Source organism: Oryzias melastigma, linkage group LG7 (assembly GCF_002922805.2).
Source record: "Oryzias melastigma strain HK-1 linkage group LG7, ASM292280v2, whole genome shotgun sequence".
NCBI classification, from domain to species: domain Eukaryota; kingdom Metazoa; phylum Chordata; class Actinopteri; order Beloniformes; family Adrianichthyidae; genus Oryzias; species Oryzias melastigma.
In genome coordinates this window covers 17,648,941-17,667,853 of record NC_050518.1, presented here as the reverse complement: position 1 = coordinate 17,667,853, position 18,913 = coordinate 17,648,941, and the positions used below count along the sequence as shown (strand labels likewise).

The 18,913-nt window shown below is 40.4% G+C and overlaps 2 protein-coding genes across 3 annotated transcripts; both read left to right on the top strand.

Moving 5' to 3' along the window:
* Window positions 1–682: 682 nt before the first annotated feature.
* On the top strand, window positions 683–8,489 carry zgc:198371 (uncharacterized protein LOC497072 homolog). The gene is made up of 3 exons (XM_024294163.2): window positions 683–1,555; window positions 3,577–3,776; window positions 5,336–8,489. Exons 1-3 carry the CDS (start codon window positions 1,020–1,022, stop codon window positions 6,289–6,291), a joined length of 1,692 nt encoding a protein of 563 aa, XP_024149931.1. The 5' UTR covers window positions 683–1,019; the 3' UTR covers window positions 6,292–8,489.
* A 1,022-nt stretch (window positions 8,490–9,511) lies between these two features.
* LOC112159259 (CDK5 and ABL1 enzyme substrate 2) lies at window positions 9,512–18,913 on the top strand. 2 transcript variants are annotated; one of them, XM_024293222.2, is made up of 9 exons: window positions 9,512–10,118; window positions 11,463–11,555; window positions 13,102–13,179; window positions 13,337–13,436; window positions 13,512–13,671; window positions 13,752–13,849; window positions 15,572–15,678; window positions 15,752–15,956; window positions 17,537–18,913. In XM_024293222.2, exons 1-9 carry the CDS (start codon window positions 9,571–9,573, stop codon window positions 17,675–17,677), a joined length of 1,530 nt encoding a protein of 509 aa, XP_024148990.1. In that variant the 5' UTR covers window positions 9,512–9,570; the 3' UTR covers window positions 17,678–18,913. The 2 variants fall into 2 exon arrangements, with proteins under 2 accessions (XP_024148990.1, XP_024148992.1); XM_024293224.2 differs by lacking the exon at window positions 13,102–13,179.

Below are 18,913 nucleotides of genomic sequence, written 5' to 3'. Positions count from 1 at the left end.
TTCTAAAGGTCACTTTAGTTACACATTTATTATTAATAAATTCATCTTAGGAGAGGGTGCAGACTAAATAATGCAAGATCCTCTACGCTCATTGGTTTTAAACTTGTAAGTTATGATGAAGAACTTGTCACTGAGCAGACGAATCTTCTAAAATCACAGAGGAGAAGAATAAATCATCTCCAAACCGAACTATAGGTCGGCTTTCCTCTAATTCCATGACAGCAGATCTGTGTGGAGTTTAAATGTAATTTAAACATCAACTGAACGATGAGTGCTGGATACTACAGCTGGGTTGATAAAATCGATTCATCGACTTGAATCGATTTAATATTAACAGATCAATAATCGATTCATAAATATATAGATGGGTTTAGCACATAACGTAAAGTCTGCTACCTTGATGCTCATGTTTAATGGAATTTCCCATAGGGCGGCTAATGCTAACGCTCGGTCAACCTAAACATATATTGCATGCTAAATAAGCATCTTTTTAAACTCAGGCATGAATTTTTCCAAACTCTTTTAAAGAAATGTTTTTTAAGTAACTATTTGTGGTCTAAAACACAGTTTTTTGGTCATACTTTCTTCTTCTTCTTCTTCTGGAATAAGGTGTAATGCTATAGCGTGATCGCCACCTAGTGGCCAAACTGAAACGCCCTCCAGGAGAAGAAGAACAACGTTTACAATGTTAATGATCAGAACATTTTTGTTAGAGCTTCTCCATGTAAAAATGTATGCTGTCAACAATCTCATTATTTCACTAATACATTTTACAGTATGTAAACTGTAACCGATTAATATAACTATATTAAAAAATATATATAGATTATTAATGTATTTCTAAAAAGAAGGGGGTACCAGTGTGTAAACTGACATTTAATTGAATTGAAGAATCGGAAAAAAAAAAATCGGAATCGACCCCTCCGTTCCTGTCCGCTCCCTCTCAGCCACGCGCAGCGCCTCCCTCCCTCCTTCCGTCTCCCCCCCCTCCATCTCCGACCCTCCTCCCTACAACAAACATGGCCGCGAAATCTGATGGAGCTCCCGTCTCTCTACGAAACGAAAACCCGCCTCAGAGCTCTCCCCGGTCGGAGCCGCGGCCTCCGCAGGACCGCGTGGCCGAGCAGCGCTACACCCTGCCGGACTGCTGCTGGACGCTGGGCGCCCTCCTGGTGTTCTTCTGGGACGGGGCCTCAGACCTGTGGCTGGCCGCCGACTACTACCTCCGGAGGGAGTACTGGTGCTTCGCGCTGACTCTGGTCTTTGTGATCGTCCCGTCCGTGGTGGTGCAGGTCCTGAGCTTCCGATGGTTCGCCTTCGACTTCTCGGAGAGCGTCAGCGGCACGGCGGCGGCCGCGGTGGTGGCCGCGTCGGGAGCGGAGGAGAGCAACTTCAGCACCAAGGACAGCGGCGGGGAGCGGGGCGCTGGCCGAGCGGTGGCGGCCGCCGTGCTGTCAGGGCCGGCCACCGGAGGAGGAGCCCGCAGCTGCTGCAGAGCCTTCATGTGGGTCTTCCAGGCCGTCATTCACATCTTTCAGCTGGCTCAGGTCTGGAGGTGAGTCTCCTTCTGTTTGGGTCAGCCAGTGTTTTGCTGCTTACACACAACAACCACTCCCTAAAGCACATGTGTCAAAGTCAAGGCCCGGGGGCCGGATCCGGCCCTTCAGGTAATTACATCCGGCCCTCCAGATCCTTTTATTTTATTGTTATTAATTTCCTTGATAAAACATTGAAAGTAATTAAGGTTAAGTTAATTTATTCTGGAATAATATTCCTGCCATTTATTATTCATATTTATGTTTTAACATTTTTCCAATTGGCTTTCTGCTAGCTTTTTGGATTATTTTGGCATTTTCTAAGAATTTTTAGGCTATTTTACCGAATATTTTAGTCACATGCTAGCTGTTTTGTCTAATTTATGCTTTTTTTGTTTGTTTTTTAGGTAGTTTTGGAGCTAGGCTAATATTTACATGCTAGCTACATGCTAGCTGATTTGGTTAACCTGTTTTTTAAGTTTATTTATTTATTTTAGTTGTATGGGCTAATTTGGCATTTAGCTAATATTTTAGCGTTCTATCAGCTTCACTGTTTTTAGCTATCAATTTCAGCATCTTCAGCTATCAGCACTAGTATCTTCAGCGGCCAAATTCACACTAGCATTATCACAGGTAATGCTATATATCTAGTTCATAATTATGTTAATAAGTTACGGTTTTAAAGTGTTAAAAATCTTGTTTTTGTGTGTTCAATAAATGTTTATCCTGTTCACCCCGCGACCTAAGGTGTGTTTTGGATTTTGGCCCTCTATGCGATTAAATTTGACACTCCTGCCCTAAAGCAATAAAACCTAGGATTTCTGGAAGAACTCAATTGTCTTTTTATGTGATTTGACAGCCTGGAATAGGAGACTTTGACTCCACCCATTTCCTGTAGCCCCACACAGGCTTATAGGTCATTCATCTGGAGAACTATCAGCCACCATTCAGAAAAAGAATGACCTGACCGAAGGAGATTAAATATGAATAATTTAATATTTATACACGTTAAAAGGGTTTCCGGTGTCTGTTCAAACGTTTATGGCTCGTCCATGTAAGCATATTTTAGAACGATCATTAGAAAAGACTCAATGAGGTTAGACGGACAGTGAAGCTCAGTCAAACTTGAAGAACATTGATGGATTCTGCTTTAACCCTTTAACACCAAAGCTCCAGTGTTTATGTTCTTTAGTTTTCTGTAGCTTTTCAACAGTTAACAGGATAAATCCAGTAGATTCTGAAGGAGAAAAGCGCTGCTTTTCTCCTTCAGAATCTACTGGAATTATCCTGTTAACGGTTGAAAAGTTACATTAAGATTTTGTGTTTAAGTGTCACTGGCGAGTTAAGAGGATTAGCAGTGTTCCATACCTTCAGCTGTTAACCCGGGAGCAATCTGTTACTGATATGCGCTTCATCAGGTGATCAGGGATCAGCTGAAGATGGCTACCTGAGCTGAACGTGAGCTCCCATGATGTGGGATTGTGTTACAGTGTACTCTATAACCTCCTGAGAGTTTCTGCCCCCTCAATACACAGCTCATTTCCCCCAGTTTCTTTTTGTTTTCTGCATCCGTGCACCCCTAGGCACTTTTTCTAAAAAAAAAAAAAAAAAAAGGGTTACACGGTTTCTCTTGTGGTTCAGCGAGGCTCTCAATTTGAGCTTTATATGACCCTCCTTCCGCTGAAGCATTTATGGGTATTTATTGCTCCAGTCCTCCCTGACAACCACTGATTTTCCAACTACACCCTGTAGAGATCCAACAATGATTTTGAATACTGTATATATAGAAGACATACTTGGTAGAAGATTAAAATATGTTTTTTTTTGTCTTATAGAACCTCATATAATTTGAAATATCCTTGGATACAAACATTTAATTTATTAAATTTAAGCTTTATTTACTTACATATGCCCTGCATTATCAAAAAACTGCCACAAAAACGTGCTAAAAACACAAATTTTATCAGAGAGGGGCTTTTAGGCTTCCTGAATTGGTATGCTTTTAGGGTAAATCTTAAACGAGTCTGCCTTTTATGCACAGGTACGTCCATGCCCTGTATTTGGGGGTGCAGAGCCGTTGGCACGGAGACCCGGAGCGCAGGCACTACTACTGGCGCATGATGTTTGAGAGTGCAGATATCAGCATGCTGCGTCTGCTGGAGTCCTTCCTGAAGAGCGCTCCTCAGCTGGTGCTGCAGCTCAGCATCATGGTCCACACCAGTCAGGTGCTACCCCTCCAGGGTGAGTCCCCCCGCCCCCCAAAAAAATCCTCAGCCTTCATGGATCACCCTGAGTTGTGTCACTGAGCTCACCTCAATTAAGCCCCCATAGGTTTACACTTTTCGCTGAATCGTAAAACAATTGTGTGAATGCTTAGTAAGCATCCAAACTATAGTGATTCTCCTGCTCCTTTCTGTATGCTTTTTGGCATATCAATATCAATCACACTTTCAGCAATTTCAATAATCTTTGTATCAAAACATTCAGCTTGTTCACAACATCACTGCTTTTATTTTTTTTGGTATTCATAAAACTTCATATTTTTTGAAATATTGAGCAAAATATGTACCATAAGTGAATGAGAAATTCTTGAAATTTTAAAATTGTAAATAGATTAGCAGCAATCTTTTAAATATATTCATGGGTTATGTTTTAATCTTTTATAGTAACTTAAAAAATTGGAGTTTACCCAATATTATAGAAACATTAAATTTTTTGGTTATTTTTTTATCTACTGGGGTTTTTATAAGCTAATTGAGAGACCAGCTTATGTTTCAGCAACATACTAACATTTTTGGTAAATTTTATATAGGTAAATTTAGACTTTAGCTTCTATTTTAGCAATATGCTAATGTTTTGGGCTATTTTTTTTATAAGCTAATGTAGAGCTTAGCTAATATTTTAACAAAATGCTAACTTTTTGGGCAAATTTTTTATCTTCTGAGGTTTTTTTAGGCTAATTTAGAGCTTAGCTTATATTTTAGCAACATATTAACATTTTGGCTAATTTTTTATAGGCTAATTTAGATCTTAGCTAATATTTAACAACATGCTAATATTTTTGGGTAATTTTTTATAGGCTAATTTAGAGCTTAGCTAATATTTAACAACATGCTAACTTTTTGGGTAATTTGTTATAGGCTAATTTAGAGTTTAGCTTCTATTTTAGCAATATGCTAATGTTTTGAGCTATTTTTTTAAAATCTACTGAGGTTTCTATAAGCCAATTTAGATCTTAGCTAATATTTAACAAGATGCTAATATTTTTGGGTAATTTTTTATAGGCTAATTTAGAGTTTAGCTTCTATTATAGCAACATGCCAACGTTTTTGACTAGTTTAGTTTACTGAGGAATTTTAGTCTATTTTTAAGTTTTTTAAGCAATGAGCTTACTTTTTTGGCTAATTTGGTATCTACCAGGGTTTTTTGGGGCTAATTTGGAGTTTTGCTTAAATTTTAAGCAACACACTAAATATTTTTGCAAAATTGCCATTTATTAGGGACTTTTAAGCAATTTTTAAATAATCAGAAATTTAGGTCAACTTCAGTGCTTTTTCATAGTTCTTTATCCAAATTTCCATTTTTTTTAGCAAATTTAACATTTTGCAAATAGCGTTTGTCAACAAATCCCTCAGCTATTAAATTGCGTCACTATTTTCAGCAAAAAGCTTCAGCATCTTCAGCGACTACTTTTAGTAAAAAGTATTCACACTAGCATTATTGCAGGTAATGCAACTTTTCTAGTTACTCAACTGTCATCTCCATCCATCTCATCTTCTTCCTCTCTCCTGTCCCTTTAGGACTTTCTGCTTCTGCCTCACTCATATCCCTCGCCTGGATGATCTCATCTTATCAAAAAGTCCTGAGGGACTCCCGAGACGATAAGGTCCCCATGACCTACAAAGCCGTGATCGTTCAGATTCTGTGGCACCTGTTCACCATCGCGGCCCGCACGCTGGCCTTCGCCCTGTTTGCCTCCGTGTTCCAGCTCTACTTCGGCATCTTCATCGTGGCCCACTGGTGCATCATGACGTTTTGGATCATTCAAGGCGAGACGGACTTCTGCATGTCGAAGTGGGAGGAGATCATCTACAACATGATGGTGGGCATCATCTACGTTTTCTGCTGGTTCAGCGTCAGGGAGGGGCGCACTCACTGCAGGCTGCTGATCTACAGTGTGACGGTGTTCGTCGAGAACGTGGCCCTCACCACCATCTGGTACTTGTACCGGGGCGGTACCGATCGCCACGGCAACTCGGATTTCTACGCCGTGATGATGGTGTGCGTGGTGGCCAGCAGCTACGCTCTGGGCACCTTCTTCATGTTCGTGTATTACTGTCTGCTGCACCCTGATGGCTCCGTCTCAGGGTGGAGCTACACGGTGGAGAAGGAAGTGCCTGTGGAGCTGCTGGCCTCCCCGGCGTCCAGCCTCCCCCCGGATCTGGTGAGCAGCCCCCCCAGAACCCTGCAGAGGACTAAAGGGTCAGACAGGGAGCAGGATGGAGATGTCTTTAAGGTCAGACCTCCCAGGGGGGCCAAACCCTCAGTTCCTAACCTCAAACCCAGGACAGAGGGGCCCGTCATCCGAATAGACTTACCCAGGAAGAGATACCCGGCCTGGGACGCTCATTTCATCGACCGGCGTCTGCGTAAAACCATTCTGGTGCTAGAGAAAGCTGCTCCAGTCACACCAAGGATTCAGTACCGATGTCTGGGCACACCCAAAGAAGTGATGGAGTACGAAACCACGGTGTGACCGACTGAAAGCGGCGTGACTTGGTGCCACACGGATATCCCGCCAAAAAGAGAAATGGCGGGAGAAGTGGTCTCGCAGATCTGCTTTGTCCTGTCCGATAAAAAGAGATGTGGTCTCTTTATTTTGCTGACACAGTGAGAGAAAATATGTGAAGTTGTGGTGCATATTTTGGTTTCTGTATCAATTCTCAGGTCATGATGTGGCACAAATGGCAGTTGGATGTACACTGGTCGTCTTGTGGTCTCAGAGGAGCACAAACAGGCAGATAGAGGTGAAGAGGTTATCAATCATGAGCAGGTGTGTGTGTATGTGTGGGGGGGTCCTGTCCAGACAAACCTTCAATGTTCGTTATTATTTATGGCAGCTAGAGCGTCACGGAGTTGGTGTGGCAGTCAAAGATGTCACCGCGCCGTAATTTCAAAGCGTCCGCGAGAACACAAACGGGACGTTCTGCTCAGAAAACCTTTCCGCAGCTTTATTTTGAAGGGGGCTTTGAAGGCGCTTCGACCTGAGGGGGCAGTTTAAAGCAACTTTTGAGTTGAATGTACAAACTTTTAAGTTTGATTGAGGTTTCTCGAGAAATTTCATGCTGTTTCTGGGATTTATGAAACTCTTGCCATATCTTTAATTTGGTGTGTTTACATTCAGTCTGTTTTTTTAGGGGTATGGTTTTGTACTATTTTAACAAAACAAAAAAAAGGAAATCCCTCTTCTGGAATGTTTATGCACTTCTTTGTGTTTTCCATCACATTTATGGAGTATTTTGGACTTCATAGTATCAGAATTTGACCACCTTATGCAACAAAAGCAGCAGGATTGCGTGTAAATGAGTGTAAACTATAAGGAGAGGGTTGCAGATCCTCGTCTAATGCATTCCAACTGTCAAATGAGGAAAAATCTGCACATTCCGAGACTATTACCTAGATATTATTGATGGTACAGGGTTGAGGTGCTTTTTTATTTTTTATTATTGTTATTATTATTTTTGTTATTTTATTTTTAAAAGGGAGATACATTTGAAAAAAGTGGTAGAATTGGTAAAAGAAGTCTTTTTTTAATTTTATATATATTTTTTGCTTTAATCAGTTTCCAAAAGAGGTTCTGAGCTGTCATGATAATCATTCTTACATTTCAGAATAAAAGTCATTTTTATTCATTAAGTATTTACAAGAGGAACATTCTGATTGGGTGTTGTCTTTGTTTATGTCTGCTCACTTATGGGTACAAATTACAGTCCTGCTATGTGCTTTTGACTGAATTAGTTTCACCGATTTGGCATTTTTGTGTCTTGTTTTTGTCCAGATTTGTGGCCAACAAAGCACACTTGCCATTTCCAAAAAACAAAAGCCAGAAGAGGTTTTGTTAATGGTGCCAACAGTTTGAGTCCACCCGGTACCATAAATGAGCGTGTTGTGGCGGGAATCAAACAGTGCTGCACCTCAGACACAAAGCTGGAATCAAAAAGCCTTAAGCTGGTCAAGCCAGACTGTTCAAAGGAAGAACAAACATGAAGGTGAACACCGTCTTATTATGTTGTTGCTGAAATAAAGAGCAATGTGTTTCCCTGAAATCTGTTGCCTGGAACATAACTAAGCACACACCTGTACGATACTTTTACTTTTGTTTCCATTGTACTTTAAGGCATTTCCCCTCACTGATTTTTCTTTTTTTTTCTCAGAAGATTAACTTGTTTATTTACATCTCCTTCATTACTATTTGATGCTTAAATATCATTTTTGAGGACATGTTTTCCCCTCTAGTGTTCTAATAATTTGTTTTAAATCAGTTTGACACTTAGCAGAAAGTACTCTATTTAATAGTACAACAATATACTTATTCTCTATACTAAAAGCAAGGAAATATACTTGGAAGTTTATTTTTCATATACTATAAACTCAGGCTGGGCAATAAAACGATAATAACATGTATCGTGATAGAACTTATTCTCAATAGAAAAATGAGTCTATCACGATAGACTTTTATTTTGAAGTTCTGAAATGAACACTAGCCAGTTGTGAGCATTTTCTCCTCTTTGGCGAGTAAAAGTTACAGGTTAGTGAAGTTAATGTTTGCATCTAACTAGTTGTGTTTATCAGCTCTCCTTTTGGTAAATTTCTGTTCCAGTCTCTTCCTCTAGTGTCTTTAAATTTCAATTTAGTCTACAACATCTATGCATTTTATTGGTAACAAAAAAAAAACAAAAAAAAAAACAGTTGCATTATGTTTATGCAATATTTCAATCTAAACAACTCTCTGATGATTACACATTTCCCTTTTGAGCAACAGAGAATTCAAACTTCATAGTTTTTTTTATTTATATTACGTTATATATATCGAAAAAAAGTGACTGTATATCATATTAAAAATTCTTTATTGCCCAGAACTACTATAAACTATTGTATATTGTTTATGTTTTAATCTTAGAATATTGCAATATAGTTTGAAAAAGTATTCAGTTAGTATACTTTCTACACTATACTTTAGTATACTTGCCATACTTATACTCAAGAATACTTAAAATAAAATTCAACTGTACCACTTTTTGCTAAGGTTTGTTTCCTGCATTCTTTCCTATAAAGCCTCTGGCCATAAACTGTCATAAAATGGCAGCATAAACCTTACGCTTGTTTGTACCAGTCAGAAGTGTGTGGTTAAGAAAACGAAAGCACAAACGCCATTTACATGAACTGAAACTAGAACTTTCTTTTAACAAAAAGTAGTACACTTGAAGGCTTTTATTTTCTAGTTTACTTGGGTATAAGAATAGTAAACATACTATGAACCATGAATATATAATGAGTAAAATATACTCTTGTTTATACTCTTGTCATTTATCAAATAAGGGTGAAAAACTATATTCTAAGTTTACAATATATAGTTTAAAAGTAAACCTCATTTTAGTATAAACTGAGTTTACTTGTACACATAAATACTAGTTTTTTACCAAGATGCTTTATTTTGAAAGGTAACAATATTTTTGATTTTAAAAAGTGAAGAAACTTAATTATAGAATGTAAATGAGTAACTTTTACGAATACGTGAAAAACAGAATTAAGATAAATAAAAAATAGATATTTAGATTTTAACTCATTCCAGTGTAACCTTACACCTAAAAATGAATAACCAGGAAGAAAGTTTTCCACAGTAGCCAATCACTTACGCCCTTTGCAAGGTTTGGCCTGAATACTTAAGCTCTTAGCCAATCATCGTGGAGGGGGCGTGTCAAAACCCCACCGGCACTCAGTTCCGTTGTGTTCACGAGCTCCATTTCAGTCTAGAATGGCGACCGCCGTATGCGGTCTGCAGTCTAACGGCGGCAGCAGTAAACCGACGAAGACCCACCGGGAGCAGCGGAGGAAAGTGAAGGACTCCAAGCGGCGACAGGCAGCTTTATTGTTCCTCAGTAACATTTCGCTAGACGGACGGCCGCCGTCCCAGCTCACCGCCGAAAATGCCGAACAGAAAGTCGCCGAGGAGTCGAGACTGGGGGACAGTGAAGGCGGCGCGGCGGCCAGCCCTCTGCCGGCGGACTGTCAAGGACCCGTCGCCCAGGTGACGGACCCCGCGGCGGTCGGCTGTGGCTCGTCGTCCAGCTTCCCGGGGGTGCTGAGCCCCATTCGACCCTCTTTAGTCACGTCCCCTGGACCGTCTAGCGCCAGCTCCGTGGGACATAACGAGGTGTTCTTGGAAGGAGGCGGCACGCTCGAGTCGCTGACCCCGGACACCCCGCTGTCCCCCGTCGTCCACCAGCCGTGCTCCAGAGCCAAGTCCACGCCGGCCGCCCTGAGCCCCGTCCCCGCCAGCAACAGTGTGGAATCACGGCAGAGGTGAGTTTGCTGAACGGTGTCTCGGGGCCCTCAAAACAAACACTTCCGCGTGAAACAGGTATCCTACAACAACAAACACTTTCATTTGAACTCTTTCTGTATTTAACTGGCAGTGCAGGAATTTCAGGTGTTTCACTGTTGTTTACTGTAACCGCCGGGAGGACAGAAAAGGTCTCTGAGGTTGTGACTCACTCCAGGTGACCTGGGTGTTGGTCTGCTGGACCAAACCAATGTTTAAAAAAGGGGGGAGGTTGATTGACTGTCAAACCTGAGACTTACACCATCTAGATTAAATACCCACTCCGATGAAAATTGTGTTTTTAACACGTTTTTGTGGCATTTTTCTGATGATATACAAAGTAAAGTAAGATTAAAAGTGCACTTCTGAGTATTTATTTACTCAAATCATTGTGAATCATGAGCAGACAAATAATGCTGTTTGAAAAAGAGCCTATTTGTGACGTAGAACCTGCTCTGCTCCATTCTGATGCATCCACTTGTAGACATATAGATCCATGTACATCTTTGTTTTGGTTCGGTTCTGGATTCTAGCTGTACAGATGAATAGCTCTGACTTTTGTTTTTTTTAGGTTATGGGTTTGAAATATGTTAGGAGGTGTGAAGGGCTGTAAGCTAGTGGGAGTCCCAACTCCTCTGCTCCTCTAATACGGTGTCATTCTGTAGGGCTGTCTGAATCTGCTATTGTAAAAATGGAGTTCCCTACAAAATTTCCCAAAAAATCTCTATAAAAAAACAGATGCTCACTAGATTAGTGAATATAGACCACAATGCATTGCGTTTAAACAATTTTGGTGAAAAAAATTAAGTATGGTATTTAGTTTTTTACAAAACTTTTCACATTTTGACCATCCAAACACAATGGTTTCATAAATAGTCTTAATAAAATGTTTGTATTTAGTAGGTTTTTACTTTGTGAAGTTGATGATGTCATATTTGCTGTTTAAAAAAAAAAAAAGCGAGCATTCAGGTCACTAGATAGTCCCGCACTACATATTTTTTTTAGTAGTAAGGGAGTAGAGGAATTCACATATAGCCAGAAAATTTCAACAAATGGACAACGGGAAGTGGGGGTTGGCTTACTCTGCTCCAGAAGTCCCGCCCCCAACTCAGAGGCAAATTTTTATTGAACTCCTGTCGCTCTGCAGAAACTATGTCCTAGAAAACTATGCAGTTTTTAAACTATTCGCTAAAAACGGCATAATCATAACTAAAAGACCCATGGGAATACTTTTATAATGGATCAGAAGAGGGTTTTTAAGAGAATTAAAAAGTAAGTTTGTTTTTGGTAGTGAAAACCATCACTAATGGAGTTTTTCCAATCAGGCTGAGGAACATCTCAGGCTCTCCTGGACCCAAGGTGCCAAAGAAAGTCCACTTCATCAAGAGCATGAGGCAGTACGACACCAGGGGCTGCAGGTGAGTCCGTAAACACCCTCTGGACGGTGCAGTGGTGTGGTAAGAGCTGTAACTGTTCATTTTGGACTCTGAGGTAGAACCTTCACACCACCCTCCTGGCAGTGTTGAAATAAGCTGCTTAGCTGTGGTAGAAAGCTTGCAGAGCAATAACAGGAAAACACAGCTGCAGGCTGGTAGCTGCTACAGTGAATTTAATCACCCCCCTAGAAAGCTTAGCAAAGGCCAAAAGAGATGCAGTGTTGAAATGAAACACCCTTCTGCAGTGGTGGCGGTGGCGTGGTTACGCCACAGCAAGACGAGATGCTGAAATAGCTCGCTGCTGGCATCTTTATTCAGCTTCTGACACACGTCAGAGGGCTTGTGGGATTTTACCGTGGTCCAAAGTCTGTCTCGTCACTTTGATGTTTTCATATTTGGATTTTACTTTTAAATATTTGTCCTCCACCTCCATAAAGCATCATTCATTTCCCCCCTCAGTGTGTGTATGTGTCCTGCAGGTTTGCACCCCCCCACCCCCCTTGAGTGTTTATTCCTGAACTGAGGAACGCTTTCTAGATTATGTAACGTAAAGGTAATTAATCCTGGCAGATGTAAGCTGCTGCAATGCTGTGCCCGTGAGAGATCTGATAACCGCCGCGTGGCCTTTTCCTGAAGGTCTGGCTGTGGTGTCTGGCAGAGACTGCTGCTAACTCTGTGTGGACGTGAACAGCTGAAGCCGCGGCGTTTGTGCCGATGTTCTGGTGCTTCCCAGAAGACTGTTAAAAGCTGGATTGTTTGCATTTATGTCAGCTCGGTGGAATTTTAGCCCACATGGAAATCAGTTAAAGGTTATTTTTGTTCTTTTGTTATGAATTAACTTTGATCTAATTTTATTCTGCCCTCCAAAATACTCAAAATGCTTAAAAAAATATGTTAATAAGTAGAGAAGATGACAATTTTGTTTCCTCAAACTTTCTAGTAGTTTCATTTGTGTCGAGTAAAGATGAGGAACGGTTTTACAAAATAAAAACACGTTAATACATTTCAATTAAAGACCCACTTTGATGAAAGTGGTGTTTTTAACATGTTCTTGTGGCACTTTTCTGATGATGGAGGACATAAATAAAGAAAATTAACCTTAAAATTGAATTTCTGAGTATTTCTTTATTCAAATCGTTGTGAATCAGGAGGAAGTTTTCTGGCCTTTGTGAGATATATTTAGCAAAAGAGGAAGCTGCAACGATTTTTAGTGTCATTATCCATAAAGACGGCGATCTAAAATCACTTTTTGTTGTATTTCTGCTTATGACTTGCTTTTAGGAGAACCTCGCTTCACTTTAGTTCACACCATTGCATAATTTGAGCTTTTTTTAGTTCTGTTTTTGCTTTAAATGAAGATCCGCCTGTGTTTGGCTGTGGTTATGATCACTGGCGTCCTGCTTGGAGCTTTAGATGGTTGTCACCTGGCTGGTTTTGGTGGGTGTAGCTCTGTGACCTTTGCTGGTGTGGAGTAGCAGTGACTGACGCTCCATCTGTTCTGTCTGCCTGTACTTGCTGTGTCCTGCAGGATCATGCTGATTTGTGCCAAGCGGTCGCTTTATGCTGCTTTCTCAGTGCTGCCATACGGAGACAATGCTCATCTCAGGTACAGAGGAGGCAGGAAGCAGTCACACCACCTCCATCACCCCCTCCTCACATTTGTCGAGTCGTCACGGCCCATCTGTGTGGTTCATGTCATTCTCGTGAAGCAGCTCTTGCTTCAGGAGCTGGAAGTTACAGAAACCTGCCTCCTGTGTTGACAGTGAACCAAAGCTGGACACTCAGAGGCAGAGGCTGTCCTCTGTGGTGGCTGCTGATCTGCTTCCTTCGCTGGAAGGGGTGGAGTTGGGCGCCATAGGAAAGGTACCTGTCCGAGTCCCGCCTCCCGCGGTATTGTTTTTACCTGGAATCCCCCTGACCCCCTCGATTCCTTCTCAGACCGTGTCCTACGCTCAGTTTCTTTATCCCACCAATGCTTTGGTGAGGCAGAAGAGCAGCAATGCAGCAGACGGCGCGGCTCCGCAGCCCCGTTTCCGCGGCAACGGTCAGAAGAACTTCATCCCCGGCCGTGTCAACAGCAGTGCAGCTCAGGACTCGTGTAAGGCTCCCTGAAAGCTTTAAGTCAAAGTCCAGCTGCTGGGTGTTATTTTAACACCGCAGCCTTTTTTCCTGTTCCAGACACGGAGGATGCGGCGGAGTACGACCCCAACCTGCTCAGCGACCCGCAGTGGCCCTGCGGGAGGCACAAGAGAGTCCTCATATTTGCATCATATGTGGTGAGGGTTTTATGTTTTTATTCAAAGTAACCAAATGATGTTTGGATCCTCTTAGTAAATGGAAATTCGTTTAACTATCATTTAGACAAAGATCTGAAATGAACTCATTAAAAAAATGTAAAATATTTTTTAGTTAAACTGAATCTCTATGTTTGCAAGTTTTATTAAGACTTTTTATTTATTTATTGAAAGTCCCACTCAGATCATCTTTTGATCTATTGTAAAAGCATGTAAAAGTCTTTAAATTATGATTATTCTGTTTCAGCCAAAATAGTTTTCTAGGAACTTCTTTCTGCAGAGCGGCAGAAAGAAGTTCCCCTCTGAGTTGTGGAGTTGAGGGCGGGACTGTTGGTGCAGAGCAACTTCTCCTGCTTCCCCTCCCTGTTGATGAGAGCTCTTTGTTTACACTCTCTCCTGCTAGCTCTCACAACCACATGCTAACATTAGCGGTGAAACAGAAACAGCTATCAATATTAGAGTTATCCAGCCGTACAGTTTGGAGTCAGATGTCGGCTCAGACGAGGAAAATGAAGACGTACATGGATCTATTTGTATTAATGCTGTCAATTAATTTAAACAAATATTTTTGATCACAATGTTTACGAGGTAAATTTTGTACAAAAATATGCAATTTATGTACAAAAACAGGCCAGAGAGAAAAAGTTTTCCTTCCTGGACAAAAACAAGTGGTAAGAGGTGAACTTTCACTCTGAACTGATGCTTTGTTTAACCAATCGTGACGATCAGCATTTATATTGCTTTCCTTTGCTACTGCAGTCGAGGCTCAGCGCGTGTTACCGTGACAACCGGCCACATTACCTATCTAATAGTTCGCCTTTTGTGAAAAAAATGATCTAAACCTAAGAAGTAACAAGAATAAAGTACTAAAAATCAGTTGAATGTTTATTTATTTATTTTTAGGAGACCATGTTAGCAGAGGGATAGTTCCTGATGAAGTGTGCATTATCACAAATTAATCCACACCGTGGAAGCCTGAACTGAAAGAAGATGTTTGCTTCACGGAGTGTAATTAACTGGCGTTAATAAAAATTGACGTGTTAATTTTTTTTTTATTAATCGCGTGCGTTAATATTCAGAATGGGACGGACCAGGACACCCAACGTGTTTCCTACATCACAACTACAAACTCTTTTAAATGTCATCTTTCCATCTATGCCTGATTCCTAACAATTTGAATAAAGGAATACTCAGACATTTTCAGCTTCATTTCATCAGAAAAATGCCACAAAAAACATGATTTTTGTTGGAGTTGGTCCCCAACTTTTTAAAACATTGATTTCTTTTTTATTTTTCTAAATGATTGGAGGACAAAGTCCTCCTCAGCCACATGTGTGTAGGCTCTATAATGTTTAAAGTTCTGTGCGGTCAGACAGTGCAGCTGCTTTAACCCCCCCGTCCCTCCCCAGCACAAAGAACTAAAACACATCACCAGTCCCACACTTCTCCTTTGTGTAGGAAATGAGGACGTGTGTGTTTCATAGAACGTGAGAATTCCTCCGTCACGTTGGAGGGTGTAAAGCCTCCTTTGTGCCTCCATCACATGATTTGGTTCCTTCTCGGTGGATTGCGTCACGAGTCTCTGAACTCTGACCCCAGAGAGTGTGTGAGATCGGACACTCGTCAGGCAGAGGCATAAATCCCGACGGCGTGCTGACGCCGGCGGCTTCTGTATTGACTGTTGTTGTTGATCCGTCTCTGCAGACGACCGTTATCGAGTACGTGAAGCCGTCTGACCTGAAGAAAGACATGAACGAAACCTTCAGGGAGAAGTTTCCCCACATAAAGCTGACGCTGAGCAAGATAAGAAGGTGAAAACATCTTTTTGAACAAAAACAACCTCTGAAGCTGCTTGAGGGTAACAACAACCTCTTCTGTTCGCAGCCTGAAAAGAGAGATGAGAGCCGTGAGCGAGGAGTGCGGCCTGCAGCCGGTTACCATAGCGATGGGTTTTGTTTACTTCGAGAAGCTGGTGCTGCAGGGTCGCCTCAACAAGCAGAACCGGAAACTGGTGGCTGCGGCGTGCGTGCTGCTGGCTGCAAAGATCAGCAGTGATCTCCGGAAACCTGAAGTCAAGCAGCTGATTGATGTGAGTAAAGTTTGAGTCTCTTCAGGATCGGCTTCTCAGTCAGGCTGCAGACGGTAAAGGAAGTCGCTGCTTGTTGTTAGCAGCAGCTTTTACCAAACCGTCACCGTCAGACCTCATGACTGCAGGAAGGAAACATGAGGCAACAGTAGAACTGATTATTGAACATCTGAGATCAACCAGCGTTTCATTTGATTTCAACATTTTATAAATTTAAATAAATCCAACACTGCAGTTGGATTTTAAGGTTTTTATCTTTGTAAATAGTTTGAGCTTCTCAACTATTCTTGTCTATCGCAGGAATAAGTTTTCCAGTAAATACTCATACGGTGAGGACACAGTTTTGGTCCTGCGTTTCTGTTTCTGAATTTTTTTTTTTGGTTGAAAAGCTCTACTTTTAAGTGCATTGCTGGTTAGCAGGAACTGCGGTGTAAAGCTATGTTCAGGTCGCCCTCGGCAACGCAAGTCTATGTAAAGGCCTTTTCTGCCTTCTAAACTCTTGTTTTCATTTCTAGCTAAGCGAGTTTCCACGACTCTTTTTGGGCTAAACTTTGACCAATCAGGGACTGATTTGGTAGTGACGCGTGTCCAGGGATGCACCAAAGTCAAGGGTCTCCAACCTGTGGTTCTGGAGCCACACGTGGCTCTTTTATTCCTTTATTTTGGCACTTTAGATTTAATGAAAAATGCTAATAATTGAATACATAATAGGTTAGTTATGTAAGATTTGTCATTTCTAAACTTAATTAATGTTAGATTTCTAATATGTCAAACAACCAGGCAAAAAAGTTTATTTTTCTGTCAAAAATTCTATAGAAATAGTCTTTAAAGTTGTGTTTTAAATTTATAGTTAGTCAAATTAAAGTTTCCAAAAATGTTATTTTGTTAAATTACACTAAAATTGATAAAGTTTCAAGTTTAAAATGATTGAAAATTAATCATCGTTATGTGTTTTTTGTGCCTCACATCTTAAAGAATGACAATAAAAAGCTCAGTTTATTCAAACTGTTTTGAGTTTGTTGTTCATATTTGAGAGTAAAAGGGAAAACAATGATGGTGGCACACCAAAATCCTAATGATAAAAAACATGTTTGACTGTGTTGCATTTTTAATTTAAGTAAAGCTGCTGCAGCAGGAGGACCTTTGGACACAGGCTGGGTTTTATTTTGAAAGGAACTAGTGTGTGCTGTTGTCAAAAGTAAAATTATTTATAACTGTTATACATATAAACATATAGGCACTGTTGTAATTGAATTACTGTAATATTTTTGTTAGATTTATAAAATTAATTGACCAAAAAACTATAAAATATTGTCAAACATGTTCTAGTAAGCAGTAGAAAAAGAAGGAAAAGCCCCTCCCTGTTTGTCCAGTGTGAAGACTATGGACTAAACATGCGTTCAAGAACTCACATCTAGCATGCTCTGTACGTATGTGAAAGCCTAGTGTGTACGTAGCTTAACACCAAAGTGGTTCTGTTGGTTTTTTTTTTTAGTTTTTCTACTTGAATGAATTCTTAACGAATCTTATCAATCTCCCTCTTTTCTATCTGTAAATCCTCTTCCGTCCTCGCCGGCGGGCAGAAGCTGGAGGAGCGTTTCCGCATCAACAGACGGGAACTAATTCCTCTGGAGGTCTCCGTTCTGGTTGCCTTGGAGATGGGTCTGTACCTTCCGGAGAGCAAGGTCATGCCACATTACCGCAGGCTGGTGCAGCAGGGTTAGAGGCGGCTGTCCTTCAAAAAAAAAAGACTCTCCTGAAATTCAATTTATTTTCACTGTAAAGGAGGAAAAAAAAATCTAGTTTACACTGTTTGTCGGATGCTGTATGTAGAGTGTGTGTTTTTGTACGTGGTGTTGATCCAGTCATGAACTCTATGTTAGAGACGTTCATTCAGCACGTTGATTGTGCTTTTATTCTGAAATCTCCACATATACATTTGTTTTTTATTAGTCTGCTGTTGTGTTTAAAATAAATGTACTGTTCTTTGTGCATTTGTGGAAACCCAACTGTTACCTGCACTTTCTGCTGTTCCTGTGATAGTATTGATCCGAACTGAAGAGGAACCGTGCTGTAGATTTTGTGGAGGCTTTTTTAGCACACTGTGACATTCTTAGCCATCAGACTGTAACATGACACTGTGGATTGTGGGTAGAAAACTGTGGAGCTCCAGAATGATTTTAAAAAAGTAGACCAATTTTTAATAATTTTCAAAATAAATGCCATTACATTTTAATAGTATTTTAGGTGCAATTATATGAAATCTTTATGTAAAAGAACGCGTTTTCATAGTTTTATGTCAAAATATTTATTTTACAATTTCATGGTCTTATTTATTTATTGAAATATTTATTTTATTTGATCATTTCTTGTTTAGAGGCATCCATAAGAAACCTGTTCAGTGAAGGAAGTGGCCTTGAATGTTTCTCCTTTTGGTATTTGTGTTTTTTTCATAACAATCAGCCAAAGTTTCACATGTGATGAATGCTTTGACAGCTCTTCGTCGTGCCACAAACCAATCGATGTTTCTAAAGTTTTGGAGAAATCGTTCCTGTATTACACTAACGTTAATTCCTCAGTTTGAATCAGTTCTCAGGAATTTTACTTTTGTGTTTATTTTTTACAGTAGTTTCTTAAATTTAACCCAAAGAAATAAACTTTTTAATTTTCTGTTTTTGTCTTTCAACAATAACTGTATTTGTTTTGGTCGATTGAATCCATATGTGAGCATCAGACAGCAGTATCTCCTCAGTGTGGTTTAAAAACAAAGTGCCTGAACCCACTTTGGCAGTGAAACGGTGAACAATCAATCCGCTTGAGTCACTGTTGACATTTCTTTTTTAATTTTTATTTAATGCAATTTTTCTGAAATCGTTCTTGTCTGATCACAACCTTCTTTGGAGTGTTGATTCGGTGATGTGGTGAAAAGTGTTCAAAATAAAAATGGGTGTAACTGCTGA

Excerpts from the sequence above, each read along its gene's own strand:
- zgc:198371 (XM_024294163.2), top strand. The coding sequence starts at position 1,020 with ATGGCCGCGAAATCTGATGGAGCTCCCGTCTCTCTACGAAACGAAAAC. Across the intron at positions 1,556-3,576 it reads CAGCTGGCTCAGGTCTGGAG|GTACGTCCATGCCCTGTATT; the intron begins GTGAGTCTCCTT and ends TTTTATGCACAG. Across the intron at positions 3,777-5,335 it reads TCAGGTGCTACCCCTCCAGG|GACTTTCTGCTTCTGCCTCA; the intron begins GTGAGTCCCCCC and ends CTGTCCCTTTAG.
- LOC112159259 (XM_024293222.2), top strand. The coding sequence starts at position 9,571 with ATGGCGACCGCCGTATGCGGTCTGCAGTCTAACGGCGGCAGCAGTAAA. Across the intron at positions 13,437-13,511 it reads AGTTGGGCGCCATAGGAAAG|ACCGTGTCCTACGCTCAGTT; the intron begins GTACCTGTCCGA and ends ATTCCTTCTCAG. Across the intron at positions 15,679-15,751 it reads ACGCTGAGCAAGATAAGAAG|CCTGAAAAGAGAGATGAGAG; the intron begins GTGAAAACATCT and ends TTCTGTTCGCAG.